The 26,592-nt window shown below is 51.4% G+C and overlaps 1 protein-coding gene across 1 annotated transcript; it reads left to right on the top strand.

Annotated features, from left to right (window-relative positions):
- The first annotated feature begins 19,718 nt into the window (after positions 1 to 19,718).
- LOC128720750 (AF4/FMR2 family member lilli) lies at positions 19,719 to 26,329 on the top strand. The gene is made up of 9 exons (XM_053814444.1): positions 19,719 to 20,736; positions 21,168 to 21,476; positions 22,774 to 23,560; positions 23,627 to 24,112; positions 24,213 to 24,390; positions 24,475 to 24,654; positions 24,728 to 25,290; positions 25,397 to 25,744; positions 25,822 to 26,329. The coding sequence occupies exons 1-9, from the start codon at positions 19,719 to 19,721 to the stop codon at positions 26,327 to 26,329; spliced, it is 4,377 nt and encodes a 1,458-aa protein (XP_053670419.1).
- The last annotated feature ends 263 nt before the right edge of the window (positions 26,330 to 26,592 follow it).

The following is a 26,592-nucleotide window of genomic DNA, read 5'->3' as shown; positions in this document are numbered from 1 at the left end:
GCGTGAAACCAATTTTACATGCCCCCGATATGTGTATGTGGGTGTGCGACAGCAGCTTTCGAAGGATCGCGATGGGGAAAAACCAGACGCAAATGCCAACGGGTGCAAACATTCCTCCACACACGCGCACACACACACACACTCGCACACGGCAAGCTCGCTGTCAACATGATAACAAGCCTTCCGTCGCCCGTCCCAGGGCCTACTTTACCAAAGCGTGGCGAATGTTTGCTGCTGTCAACAACGTCATCATCCTCCGTGTGCTGCGTCAAACACGCGCGTTGGCAACCGACGGACGCCGTTTCTTTTCCCCGTGGTAATGGTGTGTGTGTGTGTGTGTGCGTCTGTGTGTTGCAGGGGGGTGGGGAGCTACAGGGTGAGAACTCCACCGCCGATGGTACACGCAATTGGAGCACACACACGCACACACGTCTCGGCAGGCAAATGATCCACCAACGTGTACAACAAGCTCTTCTAAACTGAAGGCCCGCTTCAGAAAAGGCCAAATCATTGTTTCATCACATCCTTCTCCCCAAATGCGTGCGGAAGATGGGGCACGACGCAGTACGTGGGTGCGTGTGTGAAATGGGGGGCTTCGATGAGGGAAAATGCAACCTCATCAGCCTAAATCCGCACACCACACGCTCTGACAGGCTGATGCTGTCAAAATCGAGCCGACCCTAGAATGGGCTATTCCTGATGAAAATTAATTTTACTCAAATCTGACCCACAGGGGTGAGAATCAGTATTTTGCGTCCTTTTGTTTTTCGGCGCTGTGCGGAAACTTGCCGCCTTACCACGGTGTGATAAACCGTGTGAATAATGCCTCATGCTGTATGAGCGCGCCCGAGACTCGACTGTAAGAGATGTGTTTAGGTTGGATTAATGCGTGAGCCACACGCGACAATCGATTATCTGCTATTGCTTCGCTTCGAAGAAACACCATAAAAGTCCCTGTCGAATGGCGATTCTACGTTACTTTGCGCACACTATCGAACAAGATGGAAGCTTTCCTTTGACCAGCGTGCTTTTTTTTTCTTGCATCAACCAAGCTCCATATTTAACCTGCCCAGATAGCACACACACGTGTGTGTGTGTGTGTGTGTGTGTGTGTGTGTGTGTGTGCGCCGGATGTTCATTAGATGATGCCATTGTTTGGCTATCCACATGGGAAATCAGGATGTGAAAGGAGATCTTACCAGAACATTCCAGCCATCCGGCCTTTCTGGGGACACTTTCGCTCCATCATGTCCTGCGATTGTCTCAAAAAAGCTATCGCCTGTGTGCTCGCTCCGTGCTTCCTTTTGTGTGTGTGTGTGTGTGTGGGAGGAACAACCACTTTATGGCGTTTGCTCTTCAGATTTTTAAAAAGCGCTTCTTCAGCTCCTTCACCTACCAGGGAGGCTTCCGGCCCAAGGAAACTTGAGGCGCCACCTCGACCAAAGCGAAAAGGGCTGACACCATTCGAGGAGGAGGAGGAAGAAACCACGTGCAACTGAAGAAGGTGGTAGAGGATAGATGCCCCCCCTTCCCCCTCAAAGAGGTGTCCCTTGCACCGGACGAGAGCTTCCCATTTGTCAGAGGACAACCAGGATGCATTCCAAGCGCGCGTGTCTCTGTGTGAGTGGGACGCGTGTAGTTCCTTTTCCAATTAGCGCGAATGCGACCTTTACCAAACGTCGCCTCGTAACGACTCTATTTTCCCTTCAGCAACGTCTTCTTCAGGGCTTCTTGGGAGGACCGACGCTTTGTGGCGATGCGCGCGCGTGTCAAACCAATCACGCGGCAAAAATGCTCCCGGTTGCGGTGTCACCCGACCGATTTCCCATTCTCCCACAAACCCTTTGCATACCCTACGCTGGCCGTGTTCTGTCCAGTGCTAGTTGTTTTGCATCGCGGACAAACAAAATGATGTGCATCCGCTTGCGCCACTACCCCACCCCCTAGGTGACCTAGATAAGGGTGCGTCGAGGAGAGAGAGAAAGAGAGAATAATAGAGTGACACTTACACCCTGTTGGCATCTCTCTTTTTCTCCCACCGGTGCGTACTTCACAGGCCGTCCCTGAATATCCCTCATGAGGAGGGTGATGGCGGAGCGTGCGAAGAAAGGGAGGAGGCATAGTTCAGACGACATCTCCTCCACCGCCAAAACCCGGTTCGGGGCAGGTCATCGTTGATGGCCAGACACACCGAGAATGGCGTAAACCTTGGCCAGTCTGTTCTTCCCATGACAGCCGCGTGCCGTTTACGTTTACGTTGTGCGTTTGTGTGTGTGTGTGTGTGTGTGTGTGTGTGGGGGGGGGGGGGGAGGGGGAGACAATGGTATGCCACTTTCCCATTTTCCGATTCCGCCCGTCCTCGAATGAGAGCAAGCGAATTTGCGCGAAGATTGTTTCACCCCCACTAATCGGGGCTGTCAAAAGACACATACCTTTCGAGTTTGACAACTCATTGGCAGGTCGTTTTGTTTGCTCGCCGGCTCGGTTTACCAAAAAACGCACGCAAAATGCGAGAGAGAGAGAGAGAGAGAGAGAGAGAGAGAGAGAGAGAGAGAGAGCGAACACACTGAGAATTAACGCATAGAAGCAATGAACCATGAACCGCCTGAGTCCAAAGGAAAAGTAGGCCGCCGCCGGTGTGCATTTTTGACAAACTGTCCGGATCGATCGAACTGTCACTTTTAGTGGACGGCAGCGCGGCGTGATTTGTTTTTGTCGCTGGCAGGCCAGCCTGTGCGTCTTATTGTTATTCCATTTGTTACATTGTTGATGCGGGGAGGGGACTGACTCAGCTTGCGGCTTTATTTGGTGTATGTGCCACAATGGCGCTGGACGCACACCGCCATGGATACATGCGTGGCTGAGGTCGTGTCATCAGCAGGCAATGCGTGTTTCGGGTGGGTGCCAAACGAGGATGCAATGACATTTGCGCTGATGCGTCGCTTTGCGTTGCCGGAAACAAATTTCAGGCCCCCGGCCGGGTGGGATGTAAATTTCGATCGGTTTTTGGGCAGGAAATTGGTCGCCCATCGGTGGGTTCTGCTCCTACTCCGAGACGCACGAGAGAGAGAAAGAGAGATGATGATGTAACTGCGTGGTAGGAGCGTACTGCTGTTATTTGTGCCATTCGTTGTTGTTGTTGTTGCTGCCATCGTGGCATGTTTAGAGGAACGGAAACTACTCGGAGAATCATGGCGCTTTTGGGGCGTGTTCTCAGTAGAACAAATACGCGTTCCATTACGCTTTTTTTTGCTTTCTTTCCGCGCCCAACACCTTGCTACCGAAGTAACAATTTCCTCCACTTCACAAATGACCACTCACTGACCATGGTTACAACGGCACAAAAAAAAAGGGCGAGATACACACATGGGGATGTGTGCGAGGTACGAACAGAGCTAATGATGATGAAAACAAACGGAGCTTCCGTCCACCTGCAACCTACAGCATCGATCTCTCGAGCCAGCCAGGGCGAAAAGAAAAAAAATAGGGTTCCAGAAAACGGAACGCCTCTCTTAGCGCGCGCGCTTGTAGTTGCATAATTTGGGCGCGCGATTTGGGTTAAGTACCTTTTGCTTCCCGTTTTCTTTGTTTTTTTTCGTCTTTCGTATTCAACTGGTACTGGTACTTGCTTCCCTTTTCCCAATCACTTTTGGCTGTGAAGTGCTGCTCGTGCTCTCGTTGTGTTGTGTCTCAATTGCTGCAGCTAATCAGCACCAACAGAGGCACCCTTGCTGTGTGTTTGTTGTGTTACACATATATATATTTTATTGTGGGATATGCTCTCACCATCCGAAAGCACTATCGATGGTTTAGGCAAGGCTTCTTCTTCAGTGCCTCGTGAGTTGAGAACTTGTGCGGGAAGCAAAAAAAAACCACCCCCTTTACGGCTTTTCGAATCGTGTGCCAACGGTGCAATAAACAGCCGACACGCGCGCACCTTCTCGAACACACACACACATACACACGCGAAAGAGCCTTCCCACAAGTTCCTCGGAAGTAGGAGGAGTGGATCGATGGGTGGAATGGGGAGGGGGAGGGCTTTATTGACGTTGCCCGTGTGGAAAACCAACAACACGCGGCAACCCCAGCACCAACCCTCACCAGCGGTAGCAGATTCTTCAAACATTCATCATAATTATCATCGCTTCCTTCCCGGTGCTCAAACACACACACGCCGACACGAACAACCACTCTAATCCTGGAGTACGCGGAGGGGGGTGGTTGAAAAGTGAATCCATCGATAATACCACCCTCGGCGAGAAGATGCCGCCGCGGTGTTTCGCCAATGATGGCGTTTTATACAAGGCGGTGTAGCGAGCAGCGAAGGAATGCAACAAGAAAAAAGGACGATTGTTTAGATTTTCCCTAGCGCAGCTTCCCCTGCTAAAGGACCACCGACTGGGGCCCCCGATATGGCGTTGTTGGGGTTTAATTGGCTCAATTTTTCATTTCGCTTGTTTTTTTTTGTTCGCGCATTCGCTCGATGCGCACACACGCGTATGTTGCCAGTCGCTTGACGTTGCAGAAACGTTGCGAAGGTGACGTGCACACACATGATTCCGTAAGGCGCATTTTTTTTTTGGGACGTCACAGGGTGCATGGTGACGAGCCTAGGTGCTGTTGGGGGGGGCGTGTATGTAAACAAATGTCAAGCGATAACGGGCCCACCACGCACGAGCTGTGCGGGGGCTCTGCGGCAAACTACGCTGGTTCTACTACCACTACTACTGCTGATACTACTGCTGCGACCACTACGTCTACTACCATCGTCTAGCATACAACTACTAACGGCGCGTTACTACGCATCGCTCGTCGTCTAGTGCTAGCGATGCTTCCCTACTTTCGGTCAGTTGGACGCCAACATCAACACACCCAGCAAACGGTCAGACCGCCGCGTGCGTTCGCTTGTGTTGGTTTCCAGCGGGTTCGCATCCTTGTGAAACTGGTCCCTAAGGATGACCACACGCGCGAGATGTTTGCTTGTTTGCTTTCTTTCTTTTTTTTCGCTTTCCCCACCACCAAACTCCCCAGCCAGAAAAAAGAGATCGAAAGAGTGAGAGAGAGAGAATGGTCGTCCTTTTTTCGTCCGCCCAGTGTGCTCCTTCCGGTGAAGAGCAGCCCTGGGGGCTGCTAAGAGCAAACGCTAGCATAAAAGGGCACACTGCTATGGTTTCCACGCAGCTCGAAACGTGGCTGCCAGCGCGCGTGGTGGTGATGTCTATTTTCAGAATAGGCCCACCACGAGTAAGCTTTCTGCTGGATGCTCCTTTTTTTTTCTTCGCTCTTGCTCCTTTCTCTTTCGCTCTCACTTGCTCTGTGTTGTTTTTTTTCGCGAGTTTCTCCGTCATCCTGCAACGCGAGGACCTTCCGCAACTCGTCGCATCTCAAGCGCGTTCATCGAACGCTTGGTTGGTTTGGTGATGTTTTTGTGTGTGTGTGTCTGTGGGTAGACATTACAGTTGTTCCTGCTTTGCTCCACGTAGAGCAGCTCGTGTACGCCCTCAGGCGAGAGTGCTTCCTTTCTCCTTTGGCATTCCGTCGTCCGTGTGGCTCATTTGCATCTTGCCCAACCGAGGGAAGCGAGAGCCATGACAGGACAATGTTTTAAACACACACACACCGCCCGCGATTGGCTCCCAACTCACACACGCGCTTTGCTGAGGCTGAGGTCAACGAAACAATTAACGTTGATTTAATAGCCGTTGCTGTTGTTGCGATTTTTGTGCTCTCAATGTTTTCTGCCCTATGTAATGAGGAATGAGCACACACACGGATGGGGCCTAATCTCGGAGCATTGTGTCAGGTTCCTGCTGGTAGGGTAGCGTTTGCCACTACAATATGGTGGTGCCAGCAAACCGCCGGCCAACATTAGAAGAGGGAGCCAAACAGCGAAGCAAACAGCGGAGTGAAATGTTTTAATCTGGTTATCGACTCTACTTGGCGCGAGTATGCGTTGGAAAGGAGAAAATGAAAAAAAAGCATAACGGAAGCATCATAGCAAACCCCACCCAGGAAAATATGTGAACCACCCTGTCCCGAACACACGATGCAGTTATGCCGCTTGGTCGATGCTCGTTGCTGCTGGGAAAACGGGGCCCTTTTTTGGTCCGTCGTGACGTTCCGCGTTTGCGCTTGATGATGCCAATTGTGCCACGTTTCTTCGGGTGGCATACGCAAAACCAGAAAAAGACGACACAAATTCATGCCGCGGTCTTGTGTGACGCTTCATTGTACGTGGTGTTTGGATTTTCATTTGCCAGTGTGCACCAAAAACGGCACACACCATGGGAGAGACGCCATTGCAAGGAGTCGGGGTCTCCCCCTATTCGATGGCAGTCAAAAGGCACAAGAAAAAAAGCAGAAGAGCAGCCTAATAAAATCATCAACCACAAAACAAACGCTTTCCTCGGCCGGATTGCTGCTGCTGCTGCTGTGTGTGTCGGCGCGCGTGTCCGCTTGTGTGTAGGGAAGCCAGCAAATAACAGCATTAGCCAGCAGCAGCCAGAGCCAGAGTACACCTTGGAACGCGCAGTGGACCAACGCGCGCGTGGTGTTTTATAATGTTGCGGCGAAATAGCGCACCGTGCGCGAACGATTAGAAGTGACATCACACACACACAACGCACGCGCTCGCGCTCGCGCGCGCCTGCACATGGCAACAAACATAGCGAAGAAGTCGAAGAAGCAAAAGCCTCCCGAACGGCCCACCGAATGCCAACAGCAGTCGATGGAAATGGCGTTCCGATAGGTGAATTATAAAATGCCCGAAGTGCCGCTCGCTGCTGCAACACACAGTGGCTGGCTCAGTCCGAGTGTACTACGGTGGCTTTAGATAGTGTATCGCGGTATCACTCCGTCGTGCCGGCTATGGCTAGTAGTGGTGATGCTCTCGTGGCTTTCGGTGGGGCGCGAGCGCACACATATCGTGTGCGTACATATGTGGCGGGTTTTTGCGCGTGTCATCTCTGATACAGACCCCGACGCTCGTCGGTCCCATGGCGGCTGCTGCATTCGCGCGTCACTCTCGCGTTCCCGGCTCGCGATGTCTCTTTTTTGTCACGCAAACACCACCGGAGATTGAGTGGACGCGCGATGATGATCACGACGCCACTTTTACGCCTCGAATAGAAGCCGGTTGGGGTGGTTCTGAAGATGAGGGAATAGGGAAGGGGGGTTTGGGTGGTGGGAGCCGCACGGTTTCAAGGTTAGATGGATTGATAGGGTTTTACCTATTTTTTCTCTCGCTCTCCAGGTTGCTGCGTGGCGTACGGTTTTGCTGTTTTTCTTTTGATGGTGGGGTTTGTTTGTTTGTTTATTTGTAGGGAGCCGAAATTCGCTTCAACAACATTTGAGCAGGGCTGCTAATCGCACGACTGTGTGCCCTCTGAATGTCCGCTTTAGAAGCGCACGAGAGTGAGAGAGAGAATGAGAGGATCGCTGACAGCTTTGATAATTCGAGTTGGCGCCTGGCATGATATGCGAAAACCTCATGCGCGTGTAGAGCATGATTTGGTCGGCATTTTGTTTTTTTTTGCGCTGGTCTGACAGCAAAATCATTGCCACAATGTCATCGTAACACATTCACCCGGGTTTAGTATACGGAGGTGTACTACCTTGGCAACGATGACGTTTCTATGTTACACCAGCGTAACGCCTTCCAGCCGATATCGACGATCGCTAGCGATGACACGTTGCATTTGCCGTCGTTGTCGATGCTTTCGTGTACAAAATGGCGTCATTGACGATGACAAGATCACTTCTAGAACCTACACACAGGACGGCTTTTATCTCGAATCAACTACTTTGTGAGCTTCTGCGCATCCCTACATACTTCACGTGCGTTCGTAACGTCGGGTGATTGCGGAAACGTTACACGATACGACTAACGCTAGCTCTGCGAGGGCCCTTTTTACCTCTTACACCATGCCCTCGTGCGTGTTTTCCCCCTCGTATTAATAATCGCGCGTTGTTTATAGCAAGTAGGTCACGAAGCGGGAATACTGCTGCCCTGGCGTGGCTATAAACGGTGATGCACACGCGCGCGCTCGCATGTGTTACCTACGGTCCAACGTTACGCGTGACAAATGATGGACGCTTTTTCCTTGTCCCCTTGTCGTAAACTAGCTCGCTGGCGGCGTGTCTGGCACGAGCGCGTCAACGCGTTGCGGGAGATGCTGTGGTGGAACCGAAACGAGAGAGGATCCGAAACAACCCCCACGGGCATTCGAATGTAGAATACTTTTACCTCCATGATCTGCCATGTTTCGTGTCATTTATAATGTGCATGTGAACAAACGAGCGACTCCCGGGCCATGGGACGCGGGTGCAAAGGACTCGCTTGTTTCAGAATGAGCGACGAAATATGCGTGTGTTGTTGTCGGACCCGAAACGGAGGCATGTTAATAAAGCCTGCTGTGCATGGTGAGAACTTTCACTCTCGAGACGAGGATATCTTGGTTGTGGCTTTCTCTTCACGCCTCGATTGGGCAGTGCGTGCGTGTGGTGTGCCCTTCGCCAATTCGCTTATCGGGGTATGCAAACTCGTTCGTCGGTCGTCGACCTTTCGTAGACCTTTCTGAAGGGTCGCTCCCACCCGACGCCTTTGGCCATATTTTGATAAATTAACCACGAACGATATGTGTGCACCAACAGGAATTGAGGTCTTGCCCTCTGTTTGAAAAAAAAAGAGCCGGTACCACCGGGTCCGCACGGAAACTCCGCTTATCATCAGAGTAAGTGTGAGTTGAAGTTCGCAAATTAGCCGACAACCCAAGAGAACGATGGTAACATATTGACATAGCATGTCGGGCTGCTCATTCAGGAAATCCAAGCTGTACTACCTGGGTACTACCTCCCCATATACCAGCGATGGGGAGGCGCGCAGTTTGTCGATTCTAAAACGAGTGAAATTTGCATGCTCTAGTTCTGCCATCGGCACGGTACAGTTGACAGCTGTCAGACGGCGATCACTCACCACGCACTGACAGATGCTGTAAACGCACAATTGCTGCAAAAGGCATTCTAATGTTCGCCGTTGTACGCCTGTTTTTCGTGGCACCGTACGCGCTAATGCTTTTACACCCATTTTCCAGCACGAAAAACGCTTTTCCATCCTCAACTTCTCTCTCCCTCTCTCTCTCTTTTCTCTTACGTCATCGATTTTACACGGACCACATTCCACGATCGGTGCCCTCCCGGGTTTCTCCCCAATTTCCCGACGACTTTGCCACCCTATCTCACTGCCAGCACAAACCAGAAGGAAAATCAATGCCTCCTGCGTTCGCGTGTGTTTTCAATCCCGGGCCGCCGGTTCGAACCTCAACACTCAAATGTACATTGTGTAGTTTTCCACCCGCGTTTTTGTCTCGTTTTATCTCGTTCTCTTTCCCCTCTCCCGTCGCGCCAACACCAGCAGCACCATCACCACACACGGTTGTATTTGCACGGCACACTGTTTGTCTTTTGCCGCGAGTTGCGCCAGATTATGGGCCGCTGCGAGATCAGATCTACGCCGGAATTGTTTAGCGTTAGATCATCACGAGACACGGGCTGTGTGTTCTTGGTGTGTGTGTGTGTGTGTGTGTGTGTGTGGGGGGGGGGGTTCTTGGTGCCCCGAGATCTGAATATGGTATCCCGACACGCGTTATTAAGCCAAGCGGAGGCCACGGTGGTGGGCGAATAAAATGCTGCCCGCTCCCCTTCGAAGGGAGGATTTTCCATCCCCCCCTCCCCCCCACCCTTCCTCATTGGTTTGGGGTGATGGATTGAGGCACATTTCATTTCATGCCTCTCCCTCTCCCCGTACCATATGCTGCCAGCACTGTAAACTCGTGACCAAATGTGTCCATCCCGCGTGACAAAGCAGGGATAAAGATAGGGCCGTTGAGGGTGATGAGCATCACCGGCCACGTCTTAAGCGGGGTCTAGGTGTAAAATACTGCTCCCGTTTTGCTGGGAACCGGTCGCCGCCTCCCACGACCAGTGAATTGCCCGGTTAGAGGAGGGCTTCCGTGTTGGGTTTGCACGGCCGGTAAAATGTGCGAGCGCGCACACACCTGTTGGCCATAAATATATGTGTACGCTGCTACAGTGCTGTTTGTGGGTGTTGCTTGAGCGACTTCTTTTTTTCTTTTTTTTTTGGCTTAACACTCTCATCTCCCAAACCGCACCACCTAATGGGCGGCTGGGGGGCAAACGAATAAAAGGCGGATGGAAGCGAAAACAACAAACTACAAATCAAACTGGGCCACGCCCGATCCCCTTTGCTTTCGTAAAGCCACCCCCCCCCCCCCCCCCCCCCCCGAATGCCCTGTACACGTTTGGTCCGTTTGGCCGAATTCCGAAAGTAAAATAAGAAAGCACACAAATAAAAAACGCATCTGTCGTGCCGCATCAGCGGGAAAAGCATGTTCTCACTGCTACTGCTGGTGGTGGTGTTGATGCTGCACCTACGCAAGGTGTACGAATCCAGCCCGTGCTCGCAGAGCGTACTCCCTTCTGCTCCATCTGGCACAACTGTGGCCAGGTTTTTGTTTTAGTAAAGGAAATAACGAACAGAATACACACACACACGCGCGCACACACATCTGTTCGGTAGAACGAGAAAAACAGAGGTTTCTCCCGGTAGGGTGGATGCTGCTGCAAGACGACTGTTCTAGACGGTGATATGTCTGGTGGGGTTTTTTTTTCCTTGAAACAACACCTCTGGCATGCTGCGTTTTTTTCTTTGCTTTCTCATATCCCCTTGCATGAGTTTATTTGCCAGCCAAATTGTTAAACGGAGTACTGCTCCACGAGCGGGGCATGCAGATGTCCTCACAAAGGTCACTCCTCTGATCAACTGCGGGATCAACAACTCCTGCTGGTAAAAAAACCTCATGCATCCGTTCGAGTAGTGACAGTTTTGCTAAACCCTTGTCCAGGCACTATTGCAACGATTTTTTTTCTATTTATCAAATGACAGCCCAGTGTCATTTTTGCTAGCGTTTAAAGCCACCCCCGGGGGTACAATCACTATCACAACCAACCGCCACGACGATTAGTGATAGTCGTTGTGCGGCAGCACCAACGGTTCAAAGTACACCCGGGGAGAGCATTCGTGATTACGGGGGGTTTTGGGTGCTGTATGCTGGCGGCGCGCTGGTAAGGGCAGGTGCAGAAAATGTGTACGAAAAAAACCTCTAATACTGGTTACACCATGATGGCACCAGAACACATACGCTACCCTTTTTGCCCATCGCCAGTAGGAGCGGTGAGTTATGCTAGCTATATTTCCCTGCTGTTCCATCGAACAACCTTCTCCGTGGTGTTGTGTTCCCAGTGGAATTGAAAATGCGCGAGTTTAAAATAATAAAATGAAAGCAAAAAAAAATCCCCAATCGATTAGGGTCCAATCGAAATAATGAGAGAGAGAGAGGTGTCTTTCTTGTTCTTTCTTCTTGCAATGCTCTATGTTGATGTTGACGTTGGAATTCAAATCGCGAACGTACGCCACCCCGGGCGTAAAGGTGTAGATTTTATTCATTTATTTTCCTTCACCCGGCGCTGCTTCCCTTTCACCTTTGGCGAGTCATGTTGATGGTTCGAATAGATTCGTTTACATTTTGCTTATTTTTTTTGCTGGTTGCTGTTGTTGGTTGTTTTGTTTTCGACAATGATCTCCAATTTGGTCTCGAACACCGCACGCGAACTCTGGCTCCACGACAACCCAGAGCGAATGACATTTGGCAATTTACATGGCCAAATCGGCAAGCCTCGCCATCAACGAGAGGCGATCGTTTTTGTTGCGGATTTTTAATAGACAATTCGCTCTAAACATCAGCGCAAGGTTAGACCTAAAACCGATCACTACCACACAGGGGTGAAGTAGTTGAGTATTCATAATGGTGGATTTCCCGTCCAGCTGAGACTTATGAAAAGTTTATTAGGTTTAGTTTATTAGGTGCGATTTATTAGGTGCGATGATGATTATTCCACTCAACCTCGATCCTAGAAGTTAGTAACCAGAAGCCGGTTGATGTGAGCGAATTTGTCACCGATGTGTGTGCATAATGGCGCCGATTGTCTCACCAACACTTGGTGGGGAGTGAGGCTTTCCAATGCAGAACTGGAACTCCGGAACGTTTTGAGCGTTAAATATTCATTCTCGCGCGCTTCGCCCGCGTGTTCCGTTTCCATATTTCCTTTTGTGCTTTTTGCCTTTCGCCCCAGAAAGTTATCAATATTTATTATGTGAGCCGCATTTTTTAGTTTAATAACCGGCTGTAAAACTCTATCGAAAGAGACAGAGAGAGAGAGAGTGAGAGTGAGTACAAGTACACATGGTTGCATTTTTTTGTCTTCTTCTGTTGGACTTTTCTTGCAACGTTTGGGTGCGTGTTTGCGTGGTTTCAGTGTTTTACAGCCGGGCGCAACGGGTAAAGGTTATTAAAAGGACTGCCCTTAAGGTGTGTGCCGCTCCACCCAATCCACCACCTCCCTCCCAAGAGAGAGGCCGATGACGACAATTGATGATGATGATGATGATTGTTGTGTTTCCATTCGGGCGAGCATAAATGGATGGGCTGGAAAAATTACCATCACCAACAGCACCACCCCTGGGCGGGGTGGCATCATTCGTGCAGTGTGGATGGAAATGCATTTTTTATCGGCTTTCGTTTAAGGGGGCGAAAGGGTCCACAAGAGGGGGGTGCGATTGCGTCGCATTTGGAGGACCTAGAATCGCTCCATTACACAGGCGCCTCTCTCGTCGTGCCACGCGTGGGGTGGAAATTCGCGTGCGTTTTCCTCGACCGAAATAGTCGAAGAGGGAAAGCGTGTGAGCGAGAACAAGAATGTCGTCCTACGGATGGTAGTTCTGTTTCATCGGTTTGCACTTGTTTTTGTGCACCTTTCCCCCATCAACCCACGCTGGGGGGGGGGGGGGGGTCTCTCTTATCGTTCTCGCTTTTTCCACTCGGTGCAACGGAAAAGCGAAATATGGCAGCAAAAACCACGACGCCGCCATTCGTGATGATTCGTTACATTGTATGGCACTTCGATGAGCAGGAAAACACAGGGTGGTTAGAAGAAGAAGAAAAAGAAGAAGAAACGACATTACAGGTTCATTTGCTGTGCGGGGTGGTATCATGGACAGCTGGGAAACCTCACCAACACATTTTGCACCTTATCTATTGGTTAAGCTACCCCAATTCCCACTATCCCGCTGGGTGTGGTACGATGGTGTATGTTTTTGTTTTTGCTTCTTCTTCATCACCCCTCACCATCTTCATCGTGTCACGCGCGCTGGCACAAGGACACGTGCCTTGCCAAAGTCTTCACAGCGTCCATTTTGTTGGCTTCGTGAACCGTCCACGGAAAGGGTTGAAATCTCGCACTCGGCAGAATGCTGTGCACACACACACACACACACACACACACACACACACACGCGTGTATATGTCTGTTGCGCCGGACGTGTCACTTACCGGTCGGACCTTAATGATGGAGGAGTAGGGCCACCCCACCCCGTGTGTATTCAAAACATTGCCATACATACCGGATTTTGTTAGATTCTTTTTTGCTCTCTCTCTCTCTCTCCCTGATTAGTTTGTGCTCTGGTAATGCTTATTTTGCTTGTTTCGCTCATGTTTTTTTTGGTCCAGAGGTGCCTGATCGTTGTTGGTAGCACAGAAGTAATCACTCGAACTCCAAGTGGCTGAAGGTCGGGTTTTTTTTCGAACCACTTCCAAGTGAAACCTGTTACAGGGCACTTGAAAAGAGACCCCGTCGCCGTCAGCCACTTTTTCTATGACTGGCTGGTAATTTAAAGCTTTTGTGACGTTCGAAAAAAAAACAGGATTCATCTCACAACTTCGTGAAACGCAATCAATGCGGTGCAATGTTTGACCTTTTCTCGGGTTCGCGAAAACCCGCACACGGCCCGCAAATATCATGCCCCAAATGTCCACGAGAAACAACAAAATATACTATTATAGTTCCGTGACCGTGAAGCAAAAGGTCAATATTCAATACCCCAAAGGAGGCTGGGGGGTAGTGAAAAAGAATGGAATTTTGTTTGGTCGTAGGTTGCTCGGATGTGGAACCATGACAACAAACAAAACCACACACACACACGCGTGCGCTTTCATCAACACGCGCGCGTGTGGTGCATTTTCTTCGCCAGACTTTTCCTCCTCATCCCATTGTGAGGTTGCACTTTTTAGCAATCGTGGGACGACCGCTGGGACGCGACATTCAGCCTCTCGCACACAACCCTCTCGTAGCTCTCGCCATTCTCGTCGTCAGCGACTAACACCCGTTTGGTCTTTCCGCGCAATTTGGGTTGCCCCCGACGACGGGACATCCGAAACAATGTCGAACAGCAGTAAGTGCGAAGAAAATGAGAAACGACGCCGTCGTGTGCGCGCAACAAAAAAAAATCAGGCCAGGGTGAGAGAGACAGAGAGAGAAGGCGAGAAAAAGGGTGAAGAATGGCGCGGCAATCAGGCCACATCAGGCAAGGCAAGAAGGGCGGCTAAGTGGTTTGTGGTTCCTTGTCCTGCAATACCCCACCCTAGGCGCACTGTGCGCGGGTCATTTACGGTCTCGTTAGCGCAAGCTAACCGAAAAAGGATACACAAGGACTCGAAAGTGTGTGGCGCGTGTCCTACAACCGCCTCCCCGGTGTCGGAAACTATGGAAACTACGTCAATCGCTCGACCGGACGGACGCCTCCCATCGGGCGTTTGCCGCCCGACACATTCCGACACACACAAACACACGTTTTGCTCCTTTTTGCCTTTTGTTGGTGTTCCGTGGTGTGCGTGTCCGCGTTGCTATCCTCGCAAACACGGTAGGCGCCAAACCGAAAGCGCTTTCCCTCTCCGTTTTTCCAGCTGTCACTAGCGCCGACCTTGACCTTTTTTTACGTCTTTCCATGCTCACAGACACTCAAACGCAAACACACACACACACACTAACACCACGTACAGCGCACTAGCCCGGGTAGTGTATCGTCCTGCGGGTCGTGAATACGCGCGCTTGCCTAGGACGAAAAGTGGTGTGTTGGCGTAGTTTCGTAGTGTGCGTAGTCGTCGCCCGTCGTGGAGGCTCCTTTCGCGCAATCCTTCGTCGTGCCTTATTGTGTGTGTGTGTTGGTGTGGATCCACCGGACGCACTCTACTTCCTGCTTCCGTGAAAGCGAGAAAAGGACGACGTGATGGAACCACCCCACCCACGGGGGTGATTTGGTGTGTATGTGTGCTTGGCATGTTGCGGGAAAATCACCCACCGAAGCGAGCTTTTTGTGTGGCCCCTTTTTTGTCGCGTTTGCGGTTGTGGTTGCTGTGGTGGTACTACCTTTCTCGCTCGCGCACGCACACACACAGCAGCAGCAGCACCGTTTGACATTGCAAGGACCCGACTCAACACACGCGGTTGTCATCACTACCAGGCGATTCCAACCGCGACTGGGACACGCGTCGCCCGCGATTGCGTGTGTTGGTATGAGGGGTTAAAAATACACAACCAAAATCTGCCTGTCGTGTCCCGCAGCAGCAACGCTGACATACCCTTTAAGAGGCCCTTTGGCAGTAACCAAGAAGCTAGAAATTTTGTTTACGTTGGCAACCAAACAACAAACCGATCCTCCTACTTACCACCACACTATTCTCCGTAACTCGGCGCTCGTTCGAGCGAAGGTTATCGTTTATATGTTGATTGAAGTACCTTGTCCCCTTTCTGTCCCCCCACCCCTGCTTTTTAATCCCCACAAGGAATTGCCCAAAGGAATTGTGCCGCCATGGGCAAGCGAAGGGTCTAATCTGCTTTGCTAGTGGGAAAGGTAAGGGATGGAAATTGTGAAACGGGAAGAATTGTTTGCATAAGAATTTGAACGGGAAATTAATATATCTTTTCCGTTTTTTTTTTCTGTGTGTGTGTGTGTGTAACTTGGCTGGTTTCGCGGAGAGCATAAAAAAAAGCGGAAAAACCACCACCGGCATCTCATAAAATAGCATAAAAAGAGTACTGCATAGTATTTTACCGTTCGATTGAACGTGTGTCTCCCCTAAATTAAGCTGCCCTTTGGCTGAGGTGACTCCGACAGGTCCTGTCACTTGAAATCTCTCTCTCTCTCTCTCCCTCCGAAACTGGTTCGCAACCGAAACAGGTGAAAGACAGTGGAGCTTAAGAGCTCAAGGCGGGTGCTTTTGCTTTTGAGTGCTAAGGCTGGGGTTTGGTAAATTTCCTGATCACACCGACCAAGATGTACGCATCCTGCTGGTAGGAATGTTCACTTTTTCCCCCCTCTTTCGTTGCCGATTTGCGGTGGCTGCGTGTCCTGGCTTCGATTAAGCCACCACCCAACCTGTAAATGAAGCTTCGATCACAACAGTCCTCCTTGGAAAGGTGCCTTTCTCTTTGTTGCGTTTTCTGGATGATTTTGGAGCGGTGGCCACATTCAAACACACACACACGCATGCACGCACACATCATGATAATCTCGCCACCCTGGTCCCGCGTACGTTTTGTTTTATTTGCTCCTTCCCGGACACACTTGGGGCGGGAGTTGTCTTGTTTTTCCTTTCTTCGTGTGTACGCTTCCATTTCTAAAAACCCGTTCCGTTTGCAGATAAATGGGTTCAACATTTAACGTTCATTTTGATATCGTCCGCAGCTCGAAAGCGAGTGTGTGGGGAAGAATGTGATGCTTAAAATCACGCCCATCTAGAGCATATTTTATCGCTGCGATGTAATAATTGTCACCCGGCAAGCAGGAAAAGCTTTAAAAGGTGGACAAAACGGCATGAAACACTCACCCAATATCGTCCTCATATGAATGCACTCGGCGTTCGATGCACGTGGAAAGCCGTGTGCAATTTACCGCCTGTCTCTCAAGAACTCGATCCGCCCCGCTGAACGGATGCGATGTGCGCGTAGCTAACATTTGCATACCCTGCAGGCGCATGTTCTGTCAAAGGCATCTGCAACGTGCATTCTTCGCAGCAATTCTGGGTTGTTTAGCAAAAGGGACCGCAACTACTGGTTTTGGTCAGCAAACGTCGCAGGTACACATTAGCAAATGCACGCGTTAGCAACCAGAATAATGCGATGCGGCCAGCAGCAGTACCGAGCGGCGCCATTCCAAGGCCCTCTCCTTTTCGTGACCCGTTTCAGTTTTTTTTGTTTCTCTTCGTTCTTTTTTTTGTTTGCCGCTGAAAGTTCACTTCTGGGACGCGGAACAACCCGGCACACGGGCCAGCCACTTACGGTTCCTTCCTCGACATGCCAGGATGGGGCGATGTGCTTCTCTCTCTCTCTCTCTCTCTCTCTCTCTCTCTTTCCGTTTACCCCTTCACATACAATCCGTCAATTGTTTGTTCCTTACTGTCGAAGTGTGGTTTCTTTGGTAACTGGGAAAAAAATGGAGAAATAAAATAAAATCACTAACCAACTCTCCTCCCCACAGTCGCAACCCGCGGCGCGGGGTCATCCAGGAAAGTTGTTCCGCGCTGTTGTTCTTGAAAAGAAAAAAAGAACACAACAAAAAAAAACCCTCCTCGAAGCCTCTGCCATTTTCCGTTCCAGCAGTCCCAGATGGTGACATAACGCGGTTTTCCTCCCATCCGGTGGGCCACCGGAACGCAAGAATGTTGTTACCAATGTCCTTTTGATGTGCTTCTTTAGGGTGGAGGCGCTCCCTTAAATAGCCATTAGGTATTACACGCATGAGACTTGAGGCTTGCGTGGAATGTTTCACCGTCATATTACACGCGTGATAACACCACACACACACACACACACACACGCATGTCGACCAGTTGTTGGCCAACGTGGAGCCTCGGGGAGCCACCAACCTGTCCGGACAACTTTTGTGCCTTTCAATTTTGTTTCGGCTTCGGACGTGAAAAAGGTGTTTGCCTTTTCGAAATTGATCCAATTTCGGCACCGAGAAGGCGCCCAAGGGCTCGAGAGTGAGGGGGTGAGAAACACCGTGTAAACATTTCACATTCAAATTATCGTGTGTCCCCTTCGGTGGTGTGCAATCCGCGCGACGTGGTGCACAACGGCGTCTCAAGGATCTAGAGGGCCCTTCCATGGAACGGAAGCCGAATGGAAGGCACAGAATGAATGTGATAGAACAGAAGCAGTTCCGTTCTGCTATTGATTTACCACAGGCTTCAGGAATTCGGGGAGGAAAAGCATAGCATTTTACCCGCGTTTCTTTTGCACCTTCGGTGCGTTTCCACCCGACGATAGGAGACGATCCCTAACAAGGAAGCCCGCGAAGTCCGCAAGTAGCAGCGGCGGCACCCAGCAGCGATTGCAGACGAAGGATGCCACGGTATTATTTTTAGCCTCCCAACTTATGCTTTTGCCGTGTACGGCAACGAAACCAAAACCACCCACCCCGTACTGGAATCCTTCGAAAGGCGCAGAAAGAAGGAGACTAATGTTAATTTTACCACTCCGATAGCGAGGTACAATTGTTGTTGGCTTGTGGCTTCGTCGACATCGTCAAATTTTGATGAAGGAATGCGGACCGCCTCAACTCACTGCCCAACCAGCGTGGCAGGAGGGTAGAGCCTGCCAGCAGGAATTGACCTTTCGAATGGTGGGTGAAAACCCCGTGAAAAAGGGGTCGATTTCTAGTCAACCCAACAGGACACACGGTGAAACAATTGGGTCGACATGGCCTACTACTACGCGTTCGCTCTAATGCTGAAGGACGCGTCCGATATCCGCGTTCGATCGATTGCGCGATGATTGCTTGGATTTGATGGATTATGGTGCACCTTTAACGAAGCGTTATCTGGCACCCCATGGGGTGAGTGATCCTTGCGCTAAACAAGAGGGATAAAAATGCAAATACCACAATTGGTGTGTCGTCAAATATGTGGCTTTGAATAAAAAAAGGATCACGCCATCCGCCACTTTTTACTCCCTTCCATTTGGGCATGGTTTGTTTGGCCTCTTCGAACACTGAGACTTTGGGTTGCTACCGGAACGCCGGGCGTTACTCCTGGTAACGATGGTTACAGCTGCCGACCCGACCGAAACACCCGTCAACATCTCTTCGTCGTCATGCGGATAAGGACCTTCCGTTGAACCTCGTCCCGTGTTAGAGCGTTGCGTTTTACCATACGCTGGCGCTGTTGCTGGTCCTCGTGGCTTTCTGACCTCTCCCTCTCGAGCGCAATCTCGGCAGCGCAAACTTCCTGCAGATCCTGCGGCGGGTCCACTACTCGCGCCCTCCTCCGGGTTTTTATTAAATCGATGCCGCGGCGGTGGATTTGCTTGCCCTAGAAATCCTCGCGGCTTGGCGAATGATCCGCCCGTGGTGCCGCGCGGTAAGTGGGTTGCAAAGGGTGGAGGGGGGTGGAGGAACTCGTATATTTGGTCCGCGACCGTTGCCATGGCGCCCTTGCGAAGGTGGTACGTTTTAATAAAAGAAGAACGAAGGTGGGCACGAAACAATCGCGCTAACAAAGATGTGTTTTTCTGCAAGGCGTGTGTGCGCCGCCGAGCCAGGTTCTCTTGGCTCATTACGGAATGGGTCCTTTTGCGGGAATGATGCCAAAAGGGGGGTGTTAGTTAACGTGGTGTCCTGTAACAATTTGATCGGTACTATCTGCTCTCTTATCACGTCCTGGTGCGTCGTCCTGTTGCAGTGACAGTTGGTTTGTGCGCAAGCATCTTACGATCTCCTTCTCTCTCTCTCTCTCTTTCCTTCTAGGATGTCCCCAGAAAGGACACTACTTTCACCAGACGAAGCAAGCAGCGACGGCACCACTGATCAGCTAATTGCGGACGAGGAGTCGCTCGAGGCGACGGACCTGCTGGTGGAAACCGTTGGTGGCGGAAGCAGCAGCAACGCCAGCAACACCAGCACAAACACCAGCAGCACCGACACCATAATCGGTGACCACGTAACCATCGAGACGTCCTCACCGATTGCTAGTCCTGCGCGTGATCCTGTTGCCGCGTCACCGCCATCCCATCACGCCCGTGTTGTCGAAAGCTCCATGACCGAGGGCCCAGACCGGGCATCGACAACTCCGACCAGTGGCACGGATTACAAACCGAACGGCTCGAGTATGGTGCTGTCGGCAATGCCACCGGATCAGCCCATCCTGCAGCAGCACATTCTGCACCTGCCAGCACCGCCACCGGCCCAGCACGGTGTTGTGAACCATTCGCTCAACAACAACAACACGAGCTTTAAAAATCACAACAGCAGCACCAGCAGCAGCAACGGCAACACTGCTGGTGGTTCGGCGAAAAACATCCTTCTCGGTAGCGCCAGCTCCAGCAGCAACGGCCACCAGGTGGTGCATCAACACCTGCCCCATCACACGTACACCATCAGCCTCGGTAATCACGGTGCGGCTGGTAACGGCAACCACTACCAAACAGTTGCCACGGCAACGGCAACCAACGGCAGTGTTGCCAATGGTACAATCGGTGGCGGTAGCAGCAGCAACAACGCTGGCAGCAGCAACAGCAATATGGCGTCTGCTGTGGGTGTAGGAGCGCTCGCTCTGGTGACCGGAAGCTCTCCTGCTGGTGCGACCGTGTCCTCGCCATCTTCACCGATCGTGCCGGGTTTGGGTGCTGGCAGCACTGCTAATGCTACTGGGCCAGCCGGTATGGTCGTTGTTACAGATCGTAATGGAATCAGTGTCGGTGGTACGGCGCCCACCACGGGAAAGCTCGTCCTGCTGCACCAGGGCCGTCCTGGTGAGGATTACATAAGTAAGTTGAGCATGCCACGAAACGGTAGGGCTTTTGTGGGTTGTGTTACGCTATCGTTTAACGGAGGGGGGAGCATGCGTTTCTGTTTCGTGCATTATATTCCTAGCACGGTCTCCATTCTGTAGGCCTTCTCTGGATGTTTTTCTTTTTTTTTTGGGGATTGATGATTACGTGTGTTTGTGTGGGAGTGCTAGCCACGGTGAGGCCATATGGGTGGTCATAAACAATGAATACCTATTGTGTAAGGACGGGCATTTTGTGCGCATGCATTGAAAAGGATATTTTACTTCAGTGGCACACAAAAGCCCTCGGTATGGGTTTCATTCGATGATTCTATGTCACTTAAATCCCTTCAACTCCCCCATCGTTGAAGAAGGAAATTTCGATACACTAATCTTCTCTAACACAATGTCCTTCTCCTTCCGCTTCAGCGACGACGGGTGAAACAATAAACGGCGTCGGAAACATAGTGCTGCTGGCAACGGAACAGATGGACATGGCGGAGCATGATATCATCAACAACAACGTCATCATCAGCACGGCAGCCGGTGGTGGTGCGACGCGAACCGTCAGCATGTCCGCACACCAGCATCCTTCTTCCCATCACGGAGGTTCCGCTGCCGGTGCTGCAGCAGCTGCCGGCGCTTCTCCGACATCCGGAAACGCCAACGGTTCGGTGGCGAATGGTGACGAGGAATTAACCTCACTTTCCTGGCTGCAGGATAAAAACCTCCTAAAAGGTGAGCACTCTCTCGCAAATAGAGGTGACAACCCGCAAGACTCGTACACTAGGCCACGCAATGAGTCCGGCATTTTCGAGCTGTTTTTTTTTTTCGCGGGTGCTCGTTCATCCGTGTCACGACGAAAAGAAGCACAGAAGCGGTGCTGTGGGGTGACTGAGCACGGGTACGCCCGTGTAGAAGCGTGTAGAAGGGAAAGCATTCCGGAATTTAGATCAGGCCAACGATCGGGCGTTGGGTTTGTTTTGCCATTCGGGTTTTCTTCCTCCGTTCCGTCGTGGCGTTTTGTTTTCCTCTCTTTTCCTTTTTTTTTTGGCAAGTTACAAACCTTTGTGGGGTGAACATTGGCGCGGCATCGTCGTGGTGTAGTGCCTTACGCCTTCGGTTAGTGTCTGAATTTCGGGCCACGAAAAACGCCGGACTGAGAAAACCCATCTCTTCGCAGGCACACACACAAAACCCGCACATGCACATTGAAGTGCGCGAGTTTTATTTACAACCGCAGTTGGAATGCGCCAACCGTTTGGCATCGAATGGAAGCTTTAAGGCGGGATGGGGTGCGCGATGAAGGGTTGTTGGACGCGCCCAGTTGTTTCCTATTCAGACGCTTCTAGACCAAATGCTGTTAAAGACGATCGTAAACGCCGTTCGATCTTGCTCGGGATATTCGCGAGATAGCGCAAGGAAGTGGATGATCACACTTGTTTTTAGCTGAAGTTTGCAACGTTTCGTGCCTCTGAAGCATTTTGTGTGATGTTTCGGTACATCGGTCATGAGCGTTAGAACGGAATCATTGCTGCAACGGGTTGTGTGTGAGTGTATCGTTCAGGTCAATGACGTACCCGCCAATTCGGACCAACGGGCCGATGCGAATCGGTTGTCCTCGCGAAACATGCGGTTGTTCAGCAGAGTTAACTAACCAGCGTCAGCGGGAAAATATAGTCTACTTCGTCTCCTCTACCAAAACGGCTTACTACGCAGAATCGAGTGTCTAGGGGCATGTATATGCGGTAACTAGTGGCGCAAATCAGTGCGTTTATCGTGGAGATGTTGCGTACATCGAATCCTGTGAAATTTACCTCTTTGCTCTAGAGAGACAATATTTGAGAGTAAGAGCTATTGACCGGTCTAAGAGTAGATCACCACATGGCAGAAGTAGAAAATAGCTCACCTATTGTCGGGTCTAACAAAAAGTTGATTGAAGGGTTATCCAGCATAAAAGCTGTTAGCCTGCTGCCTGCCTCCCTGTAGACATTGACAGTTCATTGTTCAACGGTTCAATTTATTCCGTCAACAGGAATCAACCTTTCCAAAGTACCAGTGTCATCCCCGGACAGTCCGAGACAGATAAGCGGCACCGTTAGTGGTGTCACTGGCGGTCGCCACTCGCCGGCCAGCGATTTCGTAGAGGATTCATCGAGCATTTCGGAGGACAACAACTCATCGATTCACTCGTCCTCGGAGCAAAGCTCCGGAGGAGCGTATTCGAACGATCCTGCGGAGCGGAGAACGCCATCCCAGCACCTGTACCAGCATGGTCCATCCTCGAAGGCAATCACCACCCTCAATGGGGACACCATCATCGGGATACCGATCATTGCAGTGAACCAGCATCACCATACGCAATATCCGCTCGCTGGAAGCAATGGCACTCTGCAGCAGCAGGTCGTCCTGGACGGAAGCAAAGCAATGAAAGTGTCCGTCATACCGAATCCTGCTGTGACGGCGACACCGTATGTCGTCACGACTGGTGCGAATGTCTCGTCGCCGGTTAGTTCAACCATTGGCCCGATTGCGGCATCAACACCGGTGAGCAGCAACGCAAGCTCCACCACTTCAAGCAACAGTAGTACAAGTAGCAGCAACAGTAACACCACTCCACATCAACACTTCCACAAGAAGTACCTACGAGAGGAGCTCGTGAAACAGCAGCAGCAGCAACAACAGCAACAGCAGCAGCAACAGCAACAGCAGCAACCAAATACCAAACCAATCGGAGACACTATGACGTTGATGTCGTCTAATGGTGGACCTGCCAACAGTAACATCTTTGTTACTCCAATGAAACAACAATCCAGCAATAGGTAGGGTGATGGAAAAAGGATGAAAAATGTTCGTAGTAGTATATTTATCGTCTTTATTCGTTGCAGTGTTAAGTACGACGATGGAACAGATGTTGTGGATGAGCGCAGCTATCCTCCGCCAGCGGCACCGATCAAGAATGGGTGCAGCAGTTACGGCGGAAGTAGTACCATGAGCTCACCGAACGTAAGCGGTGAGGAATACGGCAATGTCACCGTGTACGGTGGGCTGAACATGATCAAGCAGTCACCGGCGCCTTCACCGACCATGCTGTCACCGGCACACAATGGCAGCGTCAGCAACGGTTTAATCATTCAGCACCATCCGAACCAGTACCAGCAACCGGCACATCAGCAGCCGATTGCTACGCCTCCACCGCCGCATTCGCAGCCTCCACCAGCGTGCTCGTCCACGCCGCACTCGATGCCGGCATCACCGCAGGGTTCAACCTCCGCCAGTCCGTCGAAGTTGGCACCACCGAAGGCTAAGCATCCGACCAACGTGCCATACGATCCATTGGTTCACGTCAACAACAAGCCACCGTTCAGCTTTAGGTAGGCATCGAAATTACACAGGAGAAGGACACACACACACGAGAGGGCGTTCATGTTCAGTTCTAACCCATTTCCGCATCCGTTTTTCTCCCCTCCTCAGCTCCCTAATATTTATGGCCATCGAAAACTCGCAGCAGAAGGCGCTACCGGTGAAGGAGATCTACGCGTGGATAGTGCATCAGTTTCCGTACTTCAAAACGGCTCCGACCGGCTGGAAGAACAGCGTGCGCCACAATCTGTCGCTGAACAAGTGCTTCCAAAAGGTGGAAAAGGCTGCGGTAAGTTAACCGCCGTGAAGGTGTTGCTCATGTGACTACAAAAAACAGCTCGATTGACGCTTCTATTTCCTCGTTCCCGCGCAGAATCTCGGAAAAGGCTCACTGTGGATGGTTGAACCACAATTCCGACCAAACCTCCTGCAAGCCTTGACGCGCTCACCGTTTCACGCCGGTTCTGGTCTGGACAAGGCGACGTACAAGAGCATGCAGCAGCAGCGCTCGACCAATGCGAGCCCTACCAGCAATGGGTCTCACTATTCCAAGGTAAGGGCGTACTGGACCTGCCCTGAAGGGATCGAAACGGACGTGTTGCTGAACTCGTTGCCCTTTTTTCCAGCAGGATAACTTTCCACAGCTCACCAGCCGGTTAGCGCCGACGGACGCACAAAACGGTCTGATGCACCACGACGACCTGGACGACATCAGCCGTTCCTCCACACCGATCGACTATGACGGTGGCAATGGTGATCTACCCGTCGGTGGTGCACACCACAACAATCATTACCAGTCGCAGCATCACATACAACGTGAACAGCATCAGCACCTGCACCATCAGTCACCGTCTGCGGGTGTGCATCCTCACGGCCACCAGCAGTTAATCGCGGTTGCTGGTGGTGCGTATCTGCACAACAGGCAGGACACGCCGGAACAGTCGATCGGTGCCGGGGGATCGGCACCAGCTGCTGCTGCGTACCTTTCGAGTGTTGATGGAACCACAATCGTGTCCTGTCCGAGTGGATTGGTGTACATGAACAGTGCGGGACTTAGCGCGCTGCCGAAGGATATGGTGGCTGGACGTGAATGGAGTGCCGATACGATCGAGGACGTGAACGCGGCGACAGCAATGTTGGCCCTCAAGCACGGACCGAAGATTTTCACCGAGAGCTCGTTCCGGAATGGGTAGGTAGAAGCACAGTAGAGGTTCCATTCGATGTTCTCCTTGGGGAATCCTTTGGTCGGGTGTTTTTTGTTTAATGTAGCGTTTCCTTTTCCTATTTGTTCGCAGTAATCCTCCCATTATTACTACCTCGCCGAGTGAGGATCACACGTACTCTGCTGGCGGTGTTGGCGTGCCGGAAGCAGCAAGCAACGGATTGCCCGTCAATGGTTCGACAACCGCTGCCGTGCCCAATGGTTACAGCTGTTGTTCCTCGTCCGACGAGCGGTACGAGCAAAGTCGTACCGTGCATGAGCCACAGCACCACATAGCCAATCATCAACATCCTCATCATCACCATCAACCTCAACAACAGCAGCCGCAGCAACAGCCACACCATCATCATGCGATTCGGCACAGTGATACTATCAGCAACGGAGCGTCCTCCGATGCTACCTACGAGAGCAGCGAAGAAAGGTTAGGATCAGCTTTCATAGTTTCTGTACATGGTTATCCTTTTCTTAATTTTACCGTTTTTTTTCTGCTTCCTGTAGTCATCCACCACACGCTGCATCTGCCGATGACGTAGAAGAGCGGCGTCGGCAGGAGGGCGTCTACGCCTTGCTCAACCTCGCCCTAATGACCTACTCACCTTCACCGTCCTCGTCAATGTCCTCTTCGACGTCAACTCTGTCCTCGCCAGCGTCATCGACAGGCTCGTTGAAGCGTTCAGCCCCAGGTGATTCCTACACTGCGGGGCACAACAGCTATCGGCAGCTGGCATCACCGGACCGGGCCCGGACCGCTTCGCCTCAGATACAGCATCACCATCACCTGCACCACCACCAACCGAACGCGCATCTGCACGGCGAACCGACTCCGAACGGTGCCGGAACTGTGCTGCAAACGATGGGCATCACGTCGTACTATGGTGGAGGCAGTGGCAGCAGTAGCAGCAGTAGTGGCGATCTTTCGCGCCAGTACGCTTCTCCACCACCGGCAAAGAAAACCAAACCACGCTCGTCGCTAAAGAAGCTAAAGAAAAAATCGCTCGGTCGGTAATATTGCAACCTCGAGACAGATGAGACACACCTTGCAAGGGGAACAGTTGTCCTAGGTTAGGCTAATAGCGCGTGTTCGATACGCACGACCAGGACACGTGTAGTCCGTACGCCTACCGGCGATGAATTCACGGTTTAGACGATCGCCACTAACTGGCAAAGAGGTTGGCCACACTAGGTGCGCTGTTACTGTTGTTTGCTTCTAGGCACTGTTAAATATGCGTTAAATGTTAAGAATATCATCTGTGCTATAAGAACGGAGGA

This window comes from Anopheles nili, chromosome 2 (assembly GCF_943737925.1).
Source record: "Anopheles nili chromosome 2, idAnoNiliSN_F5_01, whole genome shotgun sequence".
Lineage (NCBI taxonomy): Eukaryota > Metazoa > Arthropoda > Insecta > Diptera > Culicidae > Anopheles > Anopheles nili.
The sequence above is the reverse complement of the archived record's forward strand: the minus strand, read 5'-3'. Positions and strand labels throughout refer to the sequence as shown.